This window comes from Alternaria metachromatica, assembly GCF_023757995.1.
Source record: "Alternaria metachromatica strain BMP 0045 chromosome Unknown scaffold_16, whole genome shotgun sequence".
Lineage (NCBI taxonomy): Eukaryota > Fungi > Ascomycota > Dothideomycetes > Pleosporales > Pleosporaceae > Alternaria > Alternaria metachromatica.
In genome coordinates, this window is record NW_026055507.1 from 565,817 (window position 1) to 588,153 (window position 22,337).

Genomic DNA, 22,337 nt, shown 5'->3' on the forward strand with positions numbered 1-22,337 from the left:
AAGTAACGCGACGCGCAGCGAAATCCGACCGTCCAACCGTCCGACCGTCCGACCGCAGCTATGCCTTATATCATAACAGCAGCCTTATCGCATTGGTTTCCACCTCCACGAAGACGCTACACAAATCATCCTCCACCGTCCGCTCCGCGCCAACACCATACTCACACCTCCTCCGACCTACGATGACGATCCGAAGAAGAACCGAACACCTAGAAGACTTCACCGCTCACGAATGGTGCAAGGCCCTCTTCGCCGACCCCTCGATAACGTCCATCCACGATCGCCGCCTGTTTGAGGCCCGCGACGGCTGGAATCTGCTCTTCACGCGCGGCCTCTTCACATCCGACGCGATCCGCGCGTTTCTCGATCTGTGGAAACCGGGTCATGGAAAGCGACGGGAGATTATAGACCCCGACAGTGTAGTCACACACACGGACACAACGTGGGAGGAGATTGTGCCGCCCGACAACCCGAAAGAGGCGGCTAGACAAGCAGCGAAGAAGGACATACAATACGATCTCTCCGATCCGGAAGGAACGGAAAACATCGTGCTGGTATCGCTAGCTCACGATGCCGATGGGAACTATGCGAGTCTTCATGGCGGCATTACGGCGTCGCTGCTGGATCATTGCATGGGCTGCCTTATAGTCAAGAACTATGGCATTCCGAATGCGACGAGTGAATTGCGGGTCAAGTATAAGAAGAATCTGGTGACGCCGTCTGTGGTCAAGGTTAGGGCGAAGATCGTGAGGGAGAAGGGGAGGTATGTTGAGGCTGTGAGCTGGGTGGAGGATGGCGCGGGTGGAGTGTTTGCGGAGGGGTGGGGCAGTTTCGTCAAGAATAAAGTCGTTATGTCGAAGATGTAGACGGCGGGGTGGAAGTGGACTGTAGGAGTGGGATATAGGGCGGGTGGGGTGTGTATGATGGGATGCGCTGAGGCGAATGCTCGTGTTGACTGTAGACAGCTCCGATGGCATCGCACAAATTTCAATGTCAAGGTGCGTCTGTCCAGCGTCATTGGATCTGAGCCGCAAACCGTCCTACGCGATTCATGTCGAGATCAACACTCCAGATCTTCAACACCAATCCCCATCGCACCTCGCCACGCTCATCCACATCGACCACCACGGCACATCATCACAACCCACAGCAGATCCCATTCACCACGCCAATTCAGGCTCTATCGCAGCAGATCCGATCTTTCCGACCCCTACCGCCCAACCTGCTGCGTCCTCTCGGCCTCCCCAGTGTTCTCAATACCCGACGAATCACATCGCGCAACGTCGTCGCGTCGCGTTTCAGATAACAACGAATCCGTTCTAGACCATCCCTTCCTAGCCGTCGATCAGGAGATTTTTGCAGAAAGCCCAGAGAACTCTTCTTATCGACAACGCACATGCATGGCATTTGTTCATTTACACGTGCGGGTGGATAGGCCAAGGCGCATGTGTGACACCTGCTAATTTTGGGTCGGGGCACGGCGTGGGTGCCGAGTATGCTGGATGGATGAAACTAATGGCATTTTATGCGTTGTATTGAGGCTGAGTTGTGTATTGTGGGTTGGTTCAGTGGTATCTCATTATCTTTACGCGTCAGCCCTCGTCCTTGGTCCTTCTTCCCTCCCTTCGACATCTTTTCCGTCATTCTTTGTTCGTCGCATCTTTTTTTGCGCAGACACTCTTTGGTTGTTTTTTATATGGTTCAGTGAACCTGTACGTTCTTTACACAAATCACATTCTTTTTTGCTTTGATCAGCACGTTCCATTCTACGATACCATTATACCGATTCAATCCTTTAAAATGATACCGAGCACCCTCAGCAAAGCCGTTTCACTCGTTGTGCAAATCGCCGCCATCCAAGCCCCACCGCCATCGCCTCCAGCGCCAGCCGCCCTACTATCTTCATCAAGCACCCTCGCCGCCTCGCTCAAAGTCTCATTCCCAAACCCCGGTCTGGCACTCCTCCCTCAACCATACTGGTGGTGGCAATCCGGCACCGCAGTCGAAGCTCTCTTAACCTACGGCTCCACTACTGGCGACCTCCAGTATGAAGATCTTCTCAAGACCACCATCCTAAGTCAAGCGACCCCCGCGAACGACTTCATGACCGTCGACGCGACTGGCAACGATGATCAAGCGTGGTGGGGTCTCGCTGCTATAACAGCCGCTGAGATGAAACTCCCGCAGCAGGGACCCGTAGCTTGGGTGGATTTGGCGACGAACGTCTTCAACCAGCAAAAGCAGCGTTGGATCGACGGCAACGATACTTGCGGCGGCGGCCTGCGCTGGAAAGTAGACTTCGGCGAAGACGGTCAGAACGGCTGGCACTACAAGAACGCCATTACCAATGGTCTTTTCTTCCAACTTGCCGCCCGCATCGCGCACCTCACAAAAGATGCGGAGATCCTATCCTGGGCAGAGAAAACATATGCTTGGAGTACAAAGGTCGGACTTGTAGACCAGGACTTCAATGTCTACGACGGCACGAGTGAAGACAATGGATGTTCAGATCTAAACCACAACATGTGGAGTTACAACGTGGGCGTCTACATGTACGGCGCTGCGGTCATGGCCGTGCACACCAAAGACGAGAAGTGGGCGGACAGAACGAAAGGTTTTGTCGCTTCTGCTAAGAGGAATTTCGTAAACCAGGATACTGGCGCACTGTTCGAGAGCAAGTGCGAGGTCAAGGATGCGGAGGAGCCGTGTGACACCGATCAAGTCTCTTTCAAGGGCTTGTTGGCGCGATGGTTGGGTGCTACGGCTGTCTTGTTGCCGCAGGTCAAGGAGGATGTGGAGAAGATTGTTAACCCCGCCGCGAATGCGGTGCACAATGGTACCATCCTGGACCTAGGTCCTATTGAGAGTGCGTATGCGCTTGAGGTTGTTGATGCGAGTTTGAGGATGCAAGGGTTGGGTGGTGAGGGAACGATTGGAGTTGGCAAAGCCAAGGCAGCAAGGAGTATTGCAGGAAGGATAGCATGGTGATGCAAGAGATAGAATGTGGATACCCCGATAGATTTGCTTTTTCCAACACAAGGCTGCTCTTCACGATCGTATTGTGCGCGACCATCATCCCAAAATCATGTCCACGAACCTGCATCTGCCGGATTAACCCCTGCTTTTAGCGTCATCGCAATCCGTATCGCGGCCGATCGCATCTTCGATCCGTCTGCGGGTGCGCTACGCGGATCGAGGTTCCGGTTCCACGGGGAGGCTAACGGCGTGGCTTGCAGCCCCTCAACACCAATGGAGCTGTTGGAGCTCTCATAATGACGTCGCAGGTACGGAAGCTTGCCAGGAACGTCAACAAACTTCATTTAAGGTGCGGCTGCGCGTGTTCACTAACATCCCATCTCATCGCGCAATTGTTGCTTTGTTGTGTGCAATTGACTGGTAGCGACATTATGCCTTCTATAAACTCGACTGTGCGTAGTCTGTGAGGGGTCGGAGGGGTTGAAAGAGTGAAAGCTGACTCTTCGGTGTAGGTATTCCATGCGTATGCCTATGGCACGGCATTCTGGTACGGCCTGCGTGGCTTGTGTCGCGTGTACGACCCCATCATGGTTATCGGCTGTACGTTACATTGACTTTCCAACCTTCCTACCCCGCTCTTCAAAGCCTCAGTCCCCTGATGTTCACTGTCCATTCCACAAACTAACACCAACAGGGTTCCGACCTCCCTCGCAACTAAACCTCGCGCCCAACGATCTCGAAGCCTACAATGTCCGCAACGACGGCTGGTGTCTCGTCACCCTCGCGCTGATCCTCATCTCCTTCACAAACGCCATACCCTTCAACTCCGCGCCCGCAACGAAGCTCACGACGATCCCGTATGCGAAGGCGGTGGTAGCTGCGACGGTGTTCCATCATATCACGACGGGCATTGGCGCGTACCAGCATTACAAGATGCCGAGCCATTATAATACGAGCATGAGCATTGGGGTGTGGGGGAATGTGTGGTTGACGTTGACCGGATTGTTTACGCTAGCAATGCTGCAGTCAGATAAGGGGACGATGCCGGTTGAAGAGGTAACTAAGAAGGTGAGATAGATGTTGGGTGGATGGAAGGAAGGAAGGAAAGAGGAAGGCATGGCCATCGGGATATGCGCTTTGTGGTGGACTGCAAGATCAAGGCCGTACAGTCTGGGCCTGAGCAGTTGCGATCGAAAAGTAAGTTGTGTATACAGCGACAGAGTGTATATAAAAGAGAAAAAGCAGTCTTAAAGTCACTGTCCGAAACTCGTGTACTAATGCCGAGCTAGTTCGTAAATCTTTAGTCTTCGAGCATCTTTCCAATAACTAAGTACCCTCTCACACCAACCTTCTTCCCACCTTTCCTCCTCTGCGACCTCACTGTCACGTCAACCTAGGGAAACTGAACACCCTGGAGCCTACGTTGACGCTGGTTTACCCACTTTGCACGTTCTTGTCTGGATGTAGTCGGCAGGCCTGTTTAGCTTTTTTCTTGTATGAGGTGTCACTATCCCTCAAAACCCCTCCGGTCTATACCTAGGCCATCCCCCAAACCCACTGTTATACCCCCGAAAGTTCCAACCCTGCCTAGTCATCGTACATGGCGTGCAATAAGCGTTGCGACGGAAGTCAAACTGGTTCTGCTCGCGACACCTTCGAGACTGGTGATAAGGGATGCCGGGTTGATTGAAGTAGCGTGGGTCGTTGATCTGGTTCAGACCGGTGCGAAAGTGTTGGCATGTCGGGGCTTGTATGTATTCGTGGTGAGCACAGCGTTCGTAGTGGCGGTAGATGTCTCGGCACATGGCGGTGGTTGGGGGAGTCGAAGTGGCTTCGATTGATTTGGGTGGGACGATGACTCAAGACAGGAAGGTCAATGTATCTCAAGGAACTCTGTTCAGTGTCTCGCAGGAAGACAGCGATAGTCCCATCCCATCTCCCCTCTTATACCCATCCTTCAGTGTTGCGGTCGTCCAACACATTCATGTCGAATCTCATGTGAACCAACAGTCGACCGCGGGGAATTCGGGCAGTGAGTTTGGGGCAAAGCCTTACCTATACTGTATGAACAACGCGTAGATGTTTCGTAAGATCCTCCTGCTGCCTCCCACCGGTGAAGAGTATACGTACTGAGCTTTGTGTGGCTTCGTCAACTGCAAGATGCTGTTCGCAGCGAATACGCACCCTTATTTTGAGGTATGGAAACTAGCGCAAACGTCTCTCGCAAAGCCACATGGCAGAGTCTCCGAATGGTACGATGTGAGAGGACAATCTGCCGGACTGTTGGGGCCAAATCGGAATGAAGCCATGTGTGAAGTAACCCGGGGAAACTTGCTCAGCCTTACGTATATTAACCCAGCTCCCCGGTTATGGAGGACGGGAGCAATTGTTGGGTTTCGAACGGTCTGGGAGTTCGTCGCGTCGTGAATCCGGTGGTCTAGACCTGATGGCTCTGATTGTAGTACAGATGACGAGTAAGTTTGCTGTCTGAAGCCAACGAGTTTTTGGGGAAGGTAACGGTCGTATCCGGGCCGCGCCCCAAATGGAATGGTCTGTTAGCCGACTTCCACAGTGAACGGCGTTGCGTCATCTTATAACTGTCGTTGTTCGTAAGCGTCGATGCGGATATTTCCCCGAGCATACGCGCATCGAAACTGGAAGCACGCCGAGCGGTTCGGAGTTTGAAAAGAGAGCGCTTATGGCACGTCGTGAAACGTCATTAATGTTTCGCCGAGGTTGTGGATATCACGTTAAAGGCGCGTGACTTTGGACATGGAAGTGAGAACACGTGGCTGCACGTGAAGCCAACAACACAAGCTCGTAGCAGTAAAGGTGTGGAGCGAGGCAGTCACGATCGAGGAGACAACAAGACGAAAGAGAAGTGTGATATGCTTTTATTGATGAACGCCTGACCAACCCACCTGGGTACAGGTCATATAATGCTACCCAGAACGCCAATATGTATGCAAGGGGTATCGCTGAATGCAAAAAGAAAAATAACCTCCCAATCTTCATGATCATGCAATCGTTTTCATGCAATCGTCATCATGTGTGTCCGTCATCAGTACCTGTGGCCTGCCACTGGAGGGCGCAGTATGTGTGTAACAAAAGAAAATGCAGTAACAGAAACAAAGCAAAGGCGAGTCTTCAACACCTACAAACCCCTAAACTTGGCACCATTCCTGTGGTAGATGCTGTGCACTGCACGGGGAGTGATAGCTGGAGGAGCGACTGCTGGGGGAGCGGGCGGAGTAGCAACAGGCGCTGTTGGAGCGGGCGCAGTGACTGTGACAATGACAGTGTCAGTGACTGTGACAACGCCGTCGTTGCCGGCGGGTGGTGTTGGTGCAGCACCAGGGCGACCGGAGAGTGTGGGAATCTCCATAGTAGCGCTGGAGGCTGCGGAGTTGCTGGGAGATGGCAGCTGGGCAGTAGCAGAGGGAACGATGGCAGAGATTTGAAGAGAGCTGCTAGGAGCTGGAGGTGCAGCGCTTGGAACGGGAACAGCGCTGGTGGTGATTGGAGCTGTAGGACCCGCGGGCGAAGTGCTGTTGGTGGGGAAAGGAGCTTCGCCACCAGAGCCGGAGCCAGAACCAGAACCAGAACCTGGCAGTGAAATCTCGGTCAGGATAGGGAAGTCCCACTCGTTCTTGGCAAGGTCGGTGAGAATAGCGGTTCGTGAGGCGAAGTCGGAGACGGCGGCTGTGCCTGCATCTTGCTGGACAAGAGCGAACTTGGGTGAAGCATCGGCGGACAGGGCAACATCCGGGGATGTGACATCGACGTCCATGCAAGTAGTGTACCACTCATTTTTGCCCTTTGGAAGACCGTCGTCACCGCCCTCCTTCACGCCACCAGGCCTAGTGTTCCACTGCCATGTCCAGTATAGGGTGTATGGCTTGCCTAGCTCAGCGCTCTCAGGAATCTGGACATTGCTTTCACAGAACTGCGCGAAGTTGCCTGGTTGGCCTTCGACGGCTTGACCAAAAGCATAGGCCGGAAATTCCTTTGAACGCTCCTTGTATGTGGGCGTGTTGTTGATCTCGTAGCATCGACCGTCGTTGTAGTTATTCACGGCAAGCAGCTTGCCACGCTTGTCTCCGCCACTCCCGTCTTTTGTCCACTCCATGACTGTGGAAATCTTCTCGTCCTCCTTCGGTTCAGTGGTACCATACACCCATATAGTGCCACCCGCCTCGACAGGTGGCTTGCCGGGTATGTGCGCAGGGTTAGCAGGCTCTGTGACGTGACCGTTTTCCATGTACCGCAGCGCGACAAAGCCACCGGGTGGCGCTTGAAGACGAGGGTACTTCTCTTGAGATTGGACTGGCTTTCTTTGCGAAGGGTGGCACAATAGTGTCTTCTTGCTGATGAATGCACCTTCCGTCAACGGGGGAACCAGGTTGTTCATGGAGGTGTCGCCGTTGTAGCCTTTGTCGGTCTTTGCGACGTATCCTCGTGGGTACCCGTATTGGCCGACGTATTCACCCTTGTCGTTGATGTTGCGCATCTGCTCGATCCAGCTGTGGCCCATAGCGACAGGGAAGGCGACGAGCGCGGCGATGAGGGTTCTCCGTATGCTAGGCATCTTGATGTGTGTCGTAATGTAGAAAGTGAAATCTTGCCCTGCAAGAGTAGGTGTGGGATAGTCGGTGCCGGATGTCTTATCAATACTGGCGATACGTATATCCTGATGTGAGTGTTGTTGTCGAAAGCGGGATAGCTGGGAATTGGTGTACAGGAAATTATATCGTGACGAAAAGTGAAGTATCGGCTTGGCGGGCACTGTGAGTGGTCGCTCCGTCAATAGTCGTGTGACTCAATCCGTCTTCACCTCGCACGTAACGATGCTATTGTTCAATGACAATAGTACCGGACCTTGTGAACGACGCACTGCGCGCTCTAGGCTACAAGAAAATAAGAAATGCAAGAGAAGAAGTGAAGACGCACAAGCCGGATGTGAACACGAACTGCAATATCACGCGGCCATGGCCCTTTATTCAGGCGGGTGAAGGTGGTGAGACAGACGCTGTTGAGCGTTGTAAAATCTCCGGCCTAGAAGGGAAGAAGCGACAGGAGCCAATAGAGAAGGAGACACACGAGGTGTCGAAACACAGCGCCACTCCACGCGACGCCGCACGCAAGCTTTCGAGCCTGACTGTATGGGTGTAGGATGTGCGTTTCAACGCTGGCCGATGCTGTAGCCGCCAGCCATGGCTTTCCCGTCCCGCAGCGTGGTCGCGGCGTAGCGCGCTCTTGCTGCAGCCTCCCGTACTCTCCGGCGCGAAGATCGGCGTCTGTTAGTCGGTAGTTGGCAATACATGTGCATGGCAGGGCTACGCTAGCCATCCTCAGACATCAGAGGGGCCGTTGAGTGTCAGAGGACCGTGTGCCGTTGATCTACAACACAACGACGGAAGCTAGGCATCATCTAGATCGATGCGATGAAAGTGGAGATGAAATAACGATAGATAATGAGAGCCAGTGATTGCGATATTGTGAAGCTTTCTGCATCGCCCATCGTGAACCCACAAGCGTGACGTAAGAAACCGCGCAAAGTGCACGCAAAGTGGATGACAAAATCATCGAAGTGCCAGAGCGAGCCTGGAACGACCCCACGACAGGTGAATGTGTGCCGGTGCAGCGCTTCGAGAAGGAAGGTGAACCCGCAAGCGACGGGTGGTGGGGTGAAGGTAGTTTGGTGGAGGCTCCACGTTGTTTCAGGTCAGAGCGCACGCGGGCGTTGATTGGTCATCGGCCGCCACGCTAGGCTTCGGCCTAGGAAATAGAGATATCGCGTGATTGGCGCGCATCTCTCCATTTCACGATGCCCGCCAGCTAGCCATTTCCCACGACCAGATTGACGCCCATCCAGTCTCTATATTTGACAAGCGAGATTCCAGACACCTGGCCAGCTTCATGCGCCTTTTTTCTTTTCCGATGCCGAGCACAGGCCGCGAGATGAGATGTTTCCTAAGACGCATTCCTACCCATACAGGCACGCTCCTATCGCTCCCTCGTGTTTCATCGATAAGGGAAAACGGCGGGGCGCGGAACAGCCCTGAGGCATAGCAAACGGCATCAACGGGGGCCTGGCCAGCATCCCCGCCTGTCAAAACGGCTCGCAGATTACAGGAACCAAACCCGAGGCTAACCACGTCGGATATCCTTAGCAGGTGACCTCGTGCGGTGGCTACCCAAACCTAAAGGCCGAGATGTGTCTTCTGGAAGGCCATTTCATCTCTCACAATGTCCTTACATCTTGAAATGTTATTGCAAACATGTCTCGACATTGGGGTTTCGAGGTTAGCCATGGAAGGTATGCCAGGTGGTGCCTGTTGGTGTCGTCGCTTTCTGGGTACGGTGGCAAATTGATGTGGGTAGCATCTTCACACGTTGGCGTTGAGACCATCTACAACTTGATCAAATATGCTCACGCAAACAACCATCTGCTGTCTTAGCCGTCAATGTGCAATAGCGTAGAATGGCTGGTTGAGTGATAGGCATAACCGACGTGAAGAGCTTGTCCATCACAACGACAACCTCATATAAGCACTCCAAGAAGATGATCTAGCGGTAGTAAGCTGCTGTCAAGACCAACAATACAATACTGCCACGCTCGGAAACATATCACAAGCCGAAACTGCGATTATATCTTGCCCGAACTGCCTGCTTTAACTGCTTGAACATGTGCCAATACACACTCGTCATCTACACATGCGCTCATACATCCCGCAAAGGAACCTCTTGGTGCCCAGCAAGCTTGATGTCGTCACCAAACCGCTTTGGTCTCTGCAGCCGCGCGCAGTCAAACATCATCGAAGTGCGATACGAGGAAGCTTGCAATGCGTGTCTACTGAGAGAGCATCAGGAAGCAAGGGCGAAAGAAGTTGAGATACGGAGAGATGAGGGCAAACAGTAAAGTCACGGGGGGTAGTGAGTGAGGAAAGAGGATCATTCTTAATCAAGCTAGCGTTCTTTGGCAATCTATGGTACACTCTGAATACTTATCTTTGCAACCTCAACGTTCTCACTACCCACTTCTCCCAACATTACCATCTATCGGACAAACCACCACACCACTACATCATCTACACCCACAGCAATGGCCTCAAACTCCCCCTCATCCCCGCTAGAGTGGCTCGGCGCGATGCTGTGAGTTCTGACTGTCTGTAGTGCATGTGAGACATATACTGACTTCGTGTAGTAAGGAAGCCCATGCAGGCCAGCGGGCAGCGGAATCGAACTCGACGAAGTCAAGCGCCAGCTTCATACCGCCCAGGAGACCATTGCAGCGCAGAAGCAGGAACTCGTGAAGTCGAGGCAAGACCTGGAATTGGCGAGGGCGGAGACGAAAAATGTAAGAGACCTATTGGTAAGAGTAATGGCAAGGAGTACTGAGAACGCGCAGCAGTTCCAATACATCGCATTTCAAAAGGCTACGCAGCAAATCAAGGCTCAAGGAGTTCCGCAAGGCTCTAATCCGCAGACATACCGCCACCAGCTCGCGCAAAACTATTTCCGCCAATTGACCCAGTATCAGCGGCAAAGTCAACAGCAGCGTGAGGAGGAAAGACAGTGAACTGTGAGTAGGATGGAGGCTGTTGAACATAGTGCGGACCGCTAACATGTTCAGTGTCGTCGAGACATGCATTGCGAGCAAGAGGAAAAGGACCAACATGTACAATGCAATGGATTAAGGGAACTGTTCACACGGGAGGGAGGGGTGCGGCGAAGTAGGCAGTGACCGTCCAAGACATTTCACAGCATCACGATAATGCCTTGCATGCATTCAAGTCTCTTCTCGCATCATCAATCCCTTGACATGTGATTCCTTCCCTTCGTTCACATGAGCTCTTGCATAATTTGACAACTACACTGTGCGCAACTCCTTTCCACTTACTCCCCTACCTCACTACCACCCAACCGCCGGTAATAAGCACCGCCATCTCCCCGACATAAGCCATGCCAACCCTCAACATCAAACCAGAAAACTGTATCTGCGCTGCCACCATCCACTCCTTCTCCTGCCACTGCCATAAGCATGCCTACACCGTTACTTGCCCAGGATCAGCTCGCCATCATCGCCCAGCAATCGTAGGCGTCGAGCTACACTTGAAGCCGTGCGACACATGCGCGGAAAGACTGGAAGATGTAGAGAGGGCGTGGCGTGAGAGGCGAGGGATATGTCCATGTGAGGATGTTGAGACGAAGGAGGAGGTGGAGGTAGAAGAGGCAGAGACTCCAGCCTCAGAGGAGTACGAGGATGCGGTTTCGATCATGACTGAACACTGAAGGAGCATCGTATTCCAGGAAAAGATCCGATACCCAAGTACAGTAAGAAACGCAATAGTAACCCAGAAGTCTACATCCCATCAAAAATCTACAAACTGTAACTTTTGATACCGATGTAGACTCCAGGGTGTTTGGTTTTCCTTGGATGGGGTGAGAGATGTGTGTGGCACGCCAATGCAGTGTCGTCGGCAACCCATGGTACCGCATCGCGAATCGCGCGCACATTACCAATGTATGCTTCAGACCCTGAGAGACCTTGTACAGCCTCACAACACTCTCGCTTTTGATCAACGACTTATATCTCCCGAACTTGGATTCAGTGACAGCACCTCTACAGCACAAGCGCATTCTGCCCCCACCTGCATCATCGCCAGTTGCGAGCGTCGCAATGCCGCACTTTGCAACCACTCGTCATACGCTTGACGTGTTTCCGCGTTACGAGATACCGACAAAGACTCGCTTCGCGTACTACTGCTTGTTCTCCCTAGAATCGGTAGCTTTCTTCCAATGGCGACCTCTACGTGAAGAAACCATCGCCGCAGGGTTTCGCTGGTTCATGATTCCCGCACATTTACTCTGGATGGCGTTGCCGTTATTCTCCGTCCTAAGATTCTACTCCGTCAATGACCACTCTATCGATGCCAATGGCCATCTTCTTCCAAGACAGGTAGACCCGAGTCCTCCTACATCATACACGATACTACTTACGATGACGCTTGTCCACCTCGGTCAGATCGCAATCTGGACACAAACCTACCTCGGCACGCCTCCCCCCTTCCCCAAAGACATCCGCGCACTCGTTCAAGAATGCACGCTCCACTTCGCAATGTCCTTCTGGGTACTCTCGGAGTGTGAGTATATGCGCGCATACTGGCATTCTCGCCTCCAAGAGCGACCCTTCAATCTCATCACATTTCTCCAATCTATCCCCCGAGCCAATTTCGACCTTACTTTCCTCGTATCACGAGATTGTTGCAGTTACCGGAGTACGCCACCGAGGGATGGGCGGACATCTATGGAAGCTCTCTGTCGAGCTCTGCTTGACTTTTTCGACATCATGGCTTTTACGTGGGTGGTCCTGGTCTGTCTTCTTTACCCTATCAAGCGCTTCGCGAATCCCGGTCCTAATGGCGATACTTTCTCAATCGCAAACAGGTGTTTTGGAGTGTTCTTTGCACCGCGATCGGACTGGTTTATCTTGCTTGATATTGCACTCCAGCGTCCGGTCCGACTATTGAACAGGATGCTGTTTGAATCGGCTGTGGAGGGTGTCAAAAGAGGTCTGGATTGGTGGCGGCGGCGTGATCTACATGGGAGAGCTGATAGAAGCGACCCCGAGAGTACGAGTGACGTGTCCCCGTTGTACATCCCTCCTGCCGACTGGTCTGACCTCTGGGTCAATAGCGAAGAGATTGCCTGGTGGTCGGTATCTCGACAGCTCTACGAAACGCCCTGGAACGACTAAGATACCTTGAATCAAGATGGCAATTCCCCCAGACGATTCGCCTCCCGGCCTCGAGGAAGCTCTCCATCGCTTTTTGGCATACCTAGGTATCTCCGCCGACGTCACGTCGAATCACGCACCTTCGTCAGATACGAAGACGATAGCGAAGACTCCATCATGGGTAGCTGCAAGTGGCTGTGCAAAGATACGAGCCAAACGAAAAGGCTCTGGTCAATACATGAAGTGCCTTCGGTGTTATACAAGGAGTAGGCTGAGCCTTAGGCTGAGACCTCGAGGAGGATTAATCGAGAGGAAGGCGGATGGAAGAAGGAGGTGGAAAGCGTCGCGTCGGGGATAATATGCTCGTGGTGGTTGCTTTCGTCATGGAAGGTCGCCGTAGTCGCCCCTTCCTCGTTCGGTCAGGTTGGTCAAATTGTTCACGATAGTACGTAGGATAGCAGGCGCGCTAGGTCTACAAAGGCCATAACTGCGCCATTAAAGGGCCGCAAGTAGCGAGGGTCTCGAGTTAATCTGTAATGATGCTGTAAATCTATTATTGATGTCGAATCGTAAGCATGCGAAAGAAAAAGTGAAGGTGGCGTTTCTCGAGCATTCCTTGGCGCTCTCCGCTTTGTCAGCCACTAGCGTCCGCGACATTCAGCCTAGCTTCGAGCTCCGCGCATCGCGACATTTTCCCAACACCGCGCGCGCGACAACCTCACACACCACGCCATCGCCGTCGACCTCGTAAAACCCGTCGCAACCCTTCATACACCTCACCCAACACCTCGCACGACACTCACCATGGCCAACTACCTCGCCTCCATCTTCGGAACGGAGCAAGACAAAGTCAACTGCTCCTTCTACTACAAGATCGGCGCGTGCCGCCACGGCGACCGCTGCTCGCGCAAACACGTCAAGCCCTCGTACTCGCAGACGATCCTGCTGCCGAACCTCTACCAGAACCCCGCGTACGACCCCAAGAACAAGATGAACCCGCAGCAGATGCAGATGCACTTTGATGCGTTTTACGAGGATATCTGGTGCGAGCTGTGCCAGTACGGGCTTGTGGAGGAGCTGGTAGTTTGTGACAATAACAATGATCGTACGTTCCCTTCTTTTCTTTAGAGTTAAAAGCGCTGCTAACACAACCTACAGACCTCATCGGCAACGTCTACGTGCGCTTCAAGTACGAAGAAGACGCGCAAAAAGCATGCGACGCGCTCAACTCGCGCTGGTACGCCGGCCGCCCCATCTACTGCGAACTCTCGCCCGTCACCGATTTCCGCGAGGCCTGCTGTCGCCTCAACAGCGGCGAGGGCTGTGTCCGCGGCGGCTTCTGCAACTTCATCCATCGCAAGGAACCGAGTGCCGAGCTGGATCGCGAGTTGGACATGTGCACGCGCAAGTGGTTGAAGGAGAGAGGCCGGGATGCCAGGAGTATGAGCAGGAGTCCTACGCCGCCTGCGACGAAGAGCCGGTTTTAGAAAGATTTGGTGGCCGGGAGGATAAGGAAGGGGCAGGATTGAGGAGGAATGAGTGTGAAAGGAGTTTTGGCGTTGTGCATGCTCGCGCTTTTGGGACTGAGATATCCGTTGCGGGCATGGCGTTGCAGATTGACATTTGTATGATAGGCTGGGAAAACGTGCTGAGAGTGAATGATGCGCTGGACTAGATACACAAAAGCACTCTGTCGGTCCACATCAATCTGTTCGCATGCCTGGGTGAATTTCGTAAGTCGTGCGTAATCTCAATGGAACTGACCAGCAGAAAAGTGCACTTCAGTCGTTTTGTGTTCAGGCGTTTCTTGCAAGTCATGTCACGTACGCACAACATGGTGAAATGTTCTCGAGAAAAAGAAGCAGATATCGCATTGGTGGCCATGTAAGACCTGGTATCATCTGAAATATAAACATCGAAAGAAAAGAAACCGCGGATAGCAGCAACGAGCATCCAAATGCCCAAAACACCAACCCAATTCAACCCCCAGAAAAAAGACATTAAACGCCCCATACACCCCGTCTATCCCAAAACACACTCATATATACACCTATTCCTTCATCCCTTCATTCCTCCCATCCCCCTTCATTCTCAGATAATCTTGTGCTGTTTCAAAATAATAATCGTAACAACCACGCCCGCTACAAGCAGCAAGAAACACATCCAGAAACACCAGCAAATCCACGTCCTTTGCTTGGCCTTTCTCTGCTGACCGGCCAACCAACTATCTCTATGTGACGCGTCAGCCGTGATGGTCGTGGTGAAGTGGAAGCGCGATGAAGGGCGTCCGGAGAGGTGGCTGAGGGAGAGAGTGGAGAGGTTGGGGGTGCGGAAGAAGGAGTGGGGACGCGAGGATGAAGATGGGTGTGGGTGTGTGGGGGATGAGGGGAGCGGGGAGAAGGGCGGTTGGTAGGCGTTTTGCGTGGTGGTGGAGGGGAGCTCTTGGATAGAGATGGAGGGGCGGAGGAGGGGTTTCGTGGATGGCGTTTTTTGTAGTTTGGAGCGGGGTCTCTCTTTCTTTTTGTCTTTGTCTTTATCCGTCTCCTTCTCCGCCGTTTGCGTACTCAGTCCGCCCGAGAAGATCTCCGCTGACAAGGGCGATAATGGACTCGAACCGGCGTAGGACGACCGTGTGGATTGCAGTTGGACCATGGGCGGGGATGTGATGGGTAGGTGTGTTTGGGAAGTGGGGGATCCGAGGGGAGGGGATAGGGAACTGCTGACGTACGATTGCTTGAGGCCCTGGGTTTGCGTTGTTTTTTCCAAGTCGTCTTGGTGGACGGCTACGCTGAAGCGTTTCCAGAATTGGGGGTCGCGGACCATTTTGTGTGGTGTGTGGGTGGACTAAGTAGCGAGGGTACGTAGGAGATGGCGAGTTATTGTGGTATGCTGAGCATGTACGTGTGAGGTGGCGATGGAAGTAGTGGTTGTGGTAGTAGTGACTTCGTCGTCGAGGTATATGTATTCGTAGTAAGAGTGATAGCGCCGATGGTAGAGGTTGATGAAAACAGTCGATGTTGATGTAAAAGGCGATAGTCGACTATTAACTTCTGTCGAACTGCCACTAGCACGAGCGTTACGACGCCGAACGACAGATGCACGATGTCGCACAGCAACACGCGAGATTGTGGTGGGTATTCAGATTGGAAAGGGTCCAGCAGAGCCAGGAACCCGCCGCGTGTGTAGTGAATGACACGACGTAAACCTTAACTCGGGTAGTTGATCGACGATGGTTTGGGTGACGTAGCAAACAAACGGAAAGGAGCGACGGTGGTTGGAGATCAGAAGTAGATCAAGGCGATCGTTTGCAGTGTGTTGCAGCACTTCAAGGCGCAGTCGTGACATGAAAGGAAAGTAGTTGCTAAGGCAAAAATGAGGAAACCGCCATACTTAACACCTGCCTGTCTATACAGGCCCCTAAAACAACAGACCATGGGGCCTTGCACCCATGTGATGTAACACTGCTTGCCTAGACTCTCATGTCCAGGTGTCAAAGCAGGACTGCGATATTGTCGTGTGGTTTTCGTTGGTTTCGAGGTTCGGGCTTGCGGGATGGGCATGGCCAATCATGAGGCGCAGCGCGGGTGGCATCCCTGTAGGCCATCACGCTGGACACATGGCGCCGATGGCGGTAAGGCGCGGGAAATTGGAGAGTTGGGATTTGAGACGAGGGATGCTGGTTTGATTGGCAAGGCCATGAGGCTGTTTGATTGCGTGCAGCGGCTGAGGCTGAGATGCAGATGTGTTCTACGCTGTACATACCTAGGTATTCTGGCGGTGTGTTCAACTTCAGCTTCGTCGCACTTCTCCTTACTAAAGTCGTCGAGGAATCATCATTGAAGTTGCTTGAACTCGCCCTACTTTCCATGACGGATGCTAGATGGAAGCTTGACGAATGCTTGAAACAAGGCGTTCTACGCAAAACATGGCTTGACATGGCTTGTCATGGCGACAACGGCCTTGCAGCCTCAGCGCGGTCCCACCCGCTGTTTCTGTCGTTCAACATGCCTAGGGCTCACCGCTAGGGTTCCCTAGACTGGCAGCTCATCATCCCTGCTGCGCAATCCCAAACCTTGTCATCCCAATCTTGTACGACTACAGTACGCAATTGTTTACTTTCCTATTTTCCGGAATTAGCTGCTGCACAAGGATGCCACACGAGGAGCTGCCGTTCTGGCTCGTCAACGTGCCTCGAGACCAATGGCCGAGCGGGTGTCCTGACTTCCTGAGGGATATTAGTGACAAAGACAAGGGCATCATCGGGACGCCTGACGAAGAGTACAGGGTGTTGAGGTGGGACGAGGTGCGGGCTATTGTGGGTGAGATTGATGAAGACGTGACACGCGATAGGCGAAACGCTGATGGCTGTGGGTAGATAGCAACCGGGTGGACAAGTTTCATCGCTTGCCAAGTGAATTGAGACGGTACCGGCAGTTTACGCATCGGCTGGAGAAGGACTATGGCAGTATCATGAACTTCATTGTGAATGAGCGGCTGAAGTGGGGAAGCATGGAGCCGAGGGGAAAGCCGTTCCAATTTGATGGTGCGTTCGATTCACCTTACCCGGCTTGACATCTATATTTACCCGCACAGAGGACATCAAGATCCTGTACAATGACTGGCCGTATGGTATTGATGCCGACATTGTCCATCTTGTCGTGTGGACCAAGTTTGAACTCGACGACGACCCCGACACTGGCCTCTCTACGGCAGAATCACATAAACAGATTGATGAGTATGTGCAAAAGACGTTTGCGACAAAAGTCAAAGAGCTGGTGTGGTTCAAAAACTGGAAGAGTCTGAAGAGCGTGCATGCAGTCGAGCACTTTCACGTCATGCTGTACAGGCCAGATGCAGCGTTTTTGAAGGAGATAACTAACGGCGACGTTCCGATGACTGAGAAGTTTGAGTGACGGGCTACTACCACCGCGTCTATTCCAGCTTGTAGTTGGTGACGGAGGATTTAGCAGGCTCGCGGGGTATTCCAGACGGCGGCGGGATATTAGAGAAACGACGGGGCATTTCAAGGAAGTTGGCAGAAAGTCTGTAGACATGCTCGCGCGTCATAGAACTGCACATAGAATCGGAATGTTTATTAGATTGATAGAGACGTTGTAGAGGTGCATTATCTATACCACCAGAATTATTCACGAATTCCAGCCTTGTTTGGCGGATCCCCTGAAGATCATCCGGTTGTTGGGATTGATTGGCGCGTCATCCAGTGGCGTACGTGGTGTGTGGCGCAAATTCCGCGTGGCGCAACTTCTTCAGTGACCGTCAAGCAACAACAACACCGAACTACTCTCCTTTGACCCAAGTACGCTGAGCTGGACACGCGAACTAGAACTCGAACATTGCTAGGCGCATATTCCTGCAGGACCCTTTGCTATCTGTCGTTTATCGTCGAATTACAATCGCGTGCCGGAAGCGGTGAGGGCGGTGTCGGGTCTAGCGCGGACAAAAAAGTCGCGGGACGGCAAGGGGCCTCCTCCACATTTCAGTCTGGTCGGCACCGAGTGTCGTGAGCACGCCTCTACTCCCCCTCCTTCTTTCTTTACTTTTTGACGTTGCGCGTCTGACGGTGTGTTGCGACGCCAATTGCGGGTTTCGGTATCGCAGGGCCTAATTGCAGAATCGGAGACTTGACGGACTCTTAATAGCACGCCGACCACGGAGGGTGCACGAGGTAGGCCGCAAGAACGAATATCCGGCGTGATTGTACTGACACGCAAAAAGGGCTTTTCGTATAGTCACATCACACGTGAGACTCGCATCCAATCCCACCACACGCCGCGCACAGCCACCCTACGCGTCATCCCATGCGAGCGCCTCTCTAGGCCTACAACACCACTGAATCAACTTCAGTGGAAACACCTTCACGATGCTCGGATACCTCACCAGCCGCTGGCAGGGCGAGCAGAAGAAGACGGGCCCCGCCTGGTTCGACCGCCACTTCAACCCCATCCTGCTCTCCGTCGCGAAGAAGGCATGCACGCATCCGATCCACACCATTGTGACCATTGCCTTCGTGGCCAGCTACTCATATCTGGGCGTTCTCGACAAGGGCCTGCTGGAGAGTGGCATTGAGGAAGCAGCCTCGAGCCGCGTCGACTTCACCACTCTTTTGGCCGGCAGCAAGAGACTCAGAATCGGAGAGGAGACGTCATGGCAGTGGGAGGCTCAAGAGCCCAAGACTGCCATCTACAAGGACAAGGTGAGCATTTCTGCGATTCACAAAAGACCCTGCTAACGTCACAGACCGCCCAGGAACTCGCCCTCGTCACCCTTGTCTTCCCCGAATCGAGCATAATCAACTCGGCGCCCTCGCAGCAATCTGTCCCAAGCAATGTCTCCGCCGAGCTCCTCCCCAGCTCGTCCAGCTCCTTCTCCACCTTCTCCCACGACACCTCGCTCGCATTCTCCATCCCGTACACCGAAGCCGCCGACTTTCTGCAGGCTATGCAGGAGATTTCTGCGCCCGAAGATGCGGCTCAGTCGAAGGGCTCGGAGCAGGAAGGCACACGCGAGGAGAAGAAGTGGATGATGAAGGCTTCCAAGAACGGCAGTGCCCCTGGTGGCGTGCGTAACTGGATTCTGGACTCGTGGACGTCTTTTGTGGATCTTCTGAAGGTATGTTATCTGGCAACGGGCGTGGATTTGGCTAATTTTGATAGAACGCGGATACCGGTGATATCGTCATCATGGCCCTGGGATACCTCGCCATGCACCTGACCTTTGTCTCCCTCTTCCTCGCCATGAGGCGCCTGGGATCCAACTTCTGGCTGGCCACCGCAGTTCTCCTGCAATCCGCCTTTGCGTTCCTCTTCGGTCTCGCCGTCACGACTTACCTCGGCGTCCCGATCAACCTGATCCTGCTCTCCGAAGGTCTCCCATTCCTGGTCGTCATTATCGGTTTCGAGAAGCCCATTGTCCTCACCAAAGCTGTGCTCTCTGCGTCCCTGGATGGCCGACGGGCCGCTGAAGAGAAGCGGGGCGCGCCTTCGACTATCCAGTCAGCTGTACAGCTCGCCATCAAGAGGACCGGGTTCGAGATTGTCCGCGACTACTTCTTCGAGATTCTTATCCTGGTTGCCGGCGCCATGTCTGGAATTCAAGGCGGTCTGCGACAATTTTGTTTCCTCGGCGCCTGGATCCTTTTCTTCGACGCCCTCATGCTCTTGACTTTCTACACCGCAATTCTCACCATCAAGCTTGAGATCAACCGAATCAAGCGCCATGTGGCTCTCCGCAGGGCTCTTGAGGATGACGGTGTCGATGGCAAGGTTGCTGAGAACGTCGCCCGTAACAACGACTGGCCCAACGCACGCGATGTCCAAGTCGCTAACCACACAACAACTGTCTTTGGAAAGAAGATTACAGTGCCCAAGTTCAAGATCCTCATGGTTGCTGGATTCATCCTGGTCAATGTTCTCAACGTGGTCACTCTCCGCTTTGGTCTTGCTCCCAGCAAGGTCGCTCACGTTGCCGGCGTCGGTGCCACTCCCCCGCTGGATCCCTTCAAGGTTGCTGGAAGTGGACTGGATCACATCTACGAGCAGGCCAAGGCGACTGCTACTTCTACCATTGTCACCATCCTCATGCCCATCAAGTACGAGCTTGAGTTCCCATCTATCCATTACGCTGAGCCGTCCATTACCGACAACGAGTTCGCATTTGGCAACAACATCAGCACGCACATTGTCGACGGAGTACTGAAGAGCTTGGAGGACCCCTTCCTCAGTAAATGGATCGTCCTCGCGCTTGTCATGAGCGTGGTTCTGAACGGCTACCTCTTCAACGCCGCCCGCTGGACCATCAAGGAACCCCACCAGCCGCTTGCCCCAGCTGCTCCCTCCGAAGTTCAAGATGGAGCCCCCACTGTGCCTGGAACCCCCCGCGTGCCTTCAATGCACATGCCCACGCCGCCTCGTACACCCGGCCCTGAGGATACTCGTCTACAGCCCCTTACTCAGCTCGTACCGCAGACGCCAGTGCTCCCTATTGGTCCTTCGGAAGAACAGCAAAGACAGCCAAACCGTGCTACCGAGGTCCTGGAAATGATGATCAAGGAAAAGCAAGCCCCCAAGATGACTGATGAGGAGCTTATCGAAATGTCGCTCAAGGGCAAGATTCCCGGTTACGCTTTGGAGAAGACACTCGGTGACAAGACCCGCGCTGTCAAGATCCGCCGTGGTCTCGTCTCACGTACCCACGCTACACGCGAAACCTCCACTCTCCTCGAACGCTCGCTCCTCCCGTACAGGGACTACAACTACGATCTTGTCCACGGCGCATGCTGTGAGAACGTCGTTGGCTACCTCCCCCTCCCTCTCGGTGTCGCTGGACCCATCCTCGTTGATGGCCAAAACTACTTCCTTCCCATGGCAACCACTGAAGGTGTGCTCGTAGCGTCAACTTCCCGTGGTGCCAAGGCTATCAACGCTGGCGGCGGTGCTGTTACTGTTGTCACTGGCGACGGCATGACCCGCGGACCTTGTATCGGATTCGACAGCCTGACACGCGCTGGTGCGGCAAAGATCTGGCTCGACTCGGAAGAAGGTCAAAGAACGATGAAGGACGCTTTCAACTCCACCTCCCGCTTCGCCAGGCTCCAGTCTATGAAGTCTGCCATCGCCGGTACCAACATCTACGTCCGTTTCAGGGCCACGACTGGTGACGCCATGGGCATGAACATGATTTCCAAGGGTGTCGAGCACGCCCTCACCGTCATGGCAACCGACTGCGGTTTCGAAGATATGCGCGTAGTGACTGTGTCGGGTAACTACTGCACAGACAAGAAGTCCGCTGCCATCAACTGGATCGACGGTCGTGGCAAGGGTGTCGTCGCCGAAGCCATGATCCCCGGTTCCGTCGTCAAATCGGTGCTGAAGTGCGAGGTTGAGGATCTCGTACAGATGAACATCTCCAAGAACTTCATCGGATCAGCCATGGCCGGTGCTATGGGTGGTTTCAACGCCCACGCGGCGAACATTGTCGCTGCCATCTTCTTGGCTACCGGACAAGATCCCGCGCAGGTTGTTGAGAGTGCCAACTGCATCACCATCATGCACAAGTAAGTTAAATCACAATGAACTAAAGAAGTTCACAGCTAACATGTCTAGTGTCAACGGCAACCTCCAGATCTCCGTCTCCATGCCCTCCATCGAGGTCGGCACCATCGGCGGTGGAACTATCCTCGAGCCCCAGTCCGCAATGCTCGACCTCCTCGGTGTACGCGGCGCCCACCCCACATCCCCCGGTGACAACGCCAGGCAACTCGCTCGTGTCATCGCCGCTGGTGTGCTGGCGGGTGAATTGTCGCTCAACAGCGCCCTGTGTGCGGGTCATCTCGTCAAGGCGCACATGGCACACAACAGGAGTAATGTTCCTTCTCGCGCGCCAACGCCGGCCCCTGCGACGCCTGTTACGGGTGCGCAGACGCCTGTTACCGGTGGTGGGCCGCTGTCCGCATTGAGCTCAGCGGGGATTGCGCCGAGAAGATGAGGATAGGTTGATGGGTTTGGCGTATTAGGATTGTAGATATGTTGGGAAGATACCTGGGTTGTTTATGAACTATTTCGAGGTAATCTGGACTGACGGACATGGAAAGGGGGGTGGTTTA

The 22,337-nt window shown here is 53.6% G+C and overlaps 8 protein-coding genes across 8 annotated transcripts; 7 read left to right on the forward strand and 1 right to left on the reverse strand.

Annotated features, from left to right (window-relative positions):
* Positions 1–182: 182 nt before the first annotated feature.
* On the forward strand, positions 183–866 carry J4E83_006963 (uncharacterized protein; the record flags this gene model as incomplete). Its single annotated transcript, XM_049333870.1, has 1 exon — positions 183–866. One exon carries the CDS (start codon positions 183–185, stop codon positions 864–866), a length of 684 nt encoding a protein of 227 aa, XP_049187126.1.
* Positions 867–1,800: 934 nt separating this feature from the next.
* Positions 1,801–2,988, forward strand: J4E83_006964 (uncharacterized protein; the record flags this gene model as incomplete). Its single annotated transcript, XM_049333871.1, has 1 exon — positions 1,801–2,988. The coding sequence occupies one exon, from the start codon at positions 1,801–1,803 to the stop codon at positions 2,986–2,988; it is 1,188 nt and encodes a 395-aa protein (XP_049187127.1).
* A 575-nt stretch (positions 2,989–3,563) lies between these two features.
* J4E83_006965 (uncharacterized protein) lies at positions 3,564–4,053 on the forward strand (the record flags this gene model as incomplete). The annotated part of the gene is made up of 2 exons (XM_049333872.1): positions 3,564–3,576; positions 3,671–4,053. 2 exons carry the CDS (start codon positions 3,564–3,566, stop codon positions 4,051–4,053), a joined length of 396 nt encoding a protein of 131 aa, XP_049187128.1.
* Positions 4,054–6,130: 2,077 nt separating this feature from the next.
* Positions 6,131–7,564, reverse strand: J4E83_006966 (uncharacterized protein; the record flags this gene model as incomplete). The annotated part of the gene is made up of 1 exon (XM_049333873.1): positions 6,131–7,564. The coding sequence occupies one exon, from the start codon at positions 7,562–7,564 to the stop codon at positions 6,131–6,133; it is 1,434 nt and encodes a 477-aa protein (XP_049187129.1).
* A 2,517-nt stretch (positions 7,565–10,081) lies between these two features.
* Positions 10,082–10,558, forward strand: J4E83_006967 (uncharacterized protein; the record flags this gene model as incomplete). Its single annotated transcript, XM_049333874.1, has 2 exons — positions 10,082–10,131; positions 10,201–10,558. The coding sequence occupies 2 exons, from the start codon at positions 10,082–10,084 to the stop codon at positions 10,556–10,558; spliced, it is 408 nt and encodes a 135-aa protein (XP_049187130.1).
* Positions 10,559–13,519: 2,961 nt separating this feature from the next.
* J4E83_006968 (uncharacterized protein) lies at positions 13,520–14,202 on the forward strand (the record flags this gene model as incomplete). Its single annotated transcript, XM_049333875.1, has 2 exons — positions 13,520–13,820; positions 13,874–14,202. The coding sequence occupies 2 exons, from the start codon at positions 13,520–13,522 to the stop codon at positions 14,200–14,202; spliced, it is 630 nt and encodes a 209-aa protein (XP_049187131.1).
* A 2,663-nt stretch (positions 14,203–16,865) lies between these two features.
* Positions 16,866–17,628, forward strand: J4E83_006969 (uncharacterized protein; the record flags this gene model as incomplete). The annotated part of the gene is made up of 3 exons (XM_049333876.1): positions 16,866–17,034; positions 17,091–17,258; positions 17,309–17,628. 3 exons carry the CDS (start codon positions 16,866–16,868, stop codon positions 17,626–17,628), a joined length of 657 nt encoding a protein of 218 aa, XP_049187132.1.
* A 968-nt stretch (positions 17,629–18,596) lies between these two features.
* On the forward strand, positions 18,597–22,219 carry J4E83_006970 (uncharacterized protein; the record flags this gene model as incomplete). Its single annotated transcript, XM_049333877.1, has 4 exons — positions 18,597–18,929; positions 18,974–19,345; positions 19,390–21,788; positions 21,838–22,219. 4 exons carry the CDS (start codon positions 18,597–18,599, stop codon positions 22,217–22,219), a joined length of 3,486 nt encoding a protein of 1,161 aa, XP_049187133.1.
* Between the last annotated feature and the right edge of the window lie 118 nt (positions 22,220–22,337).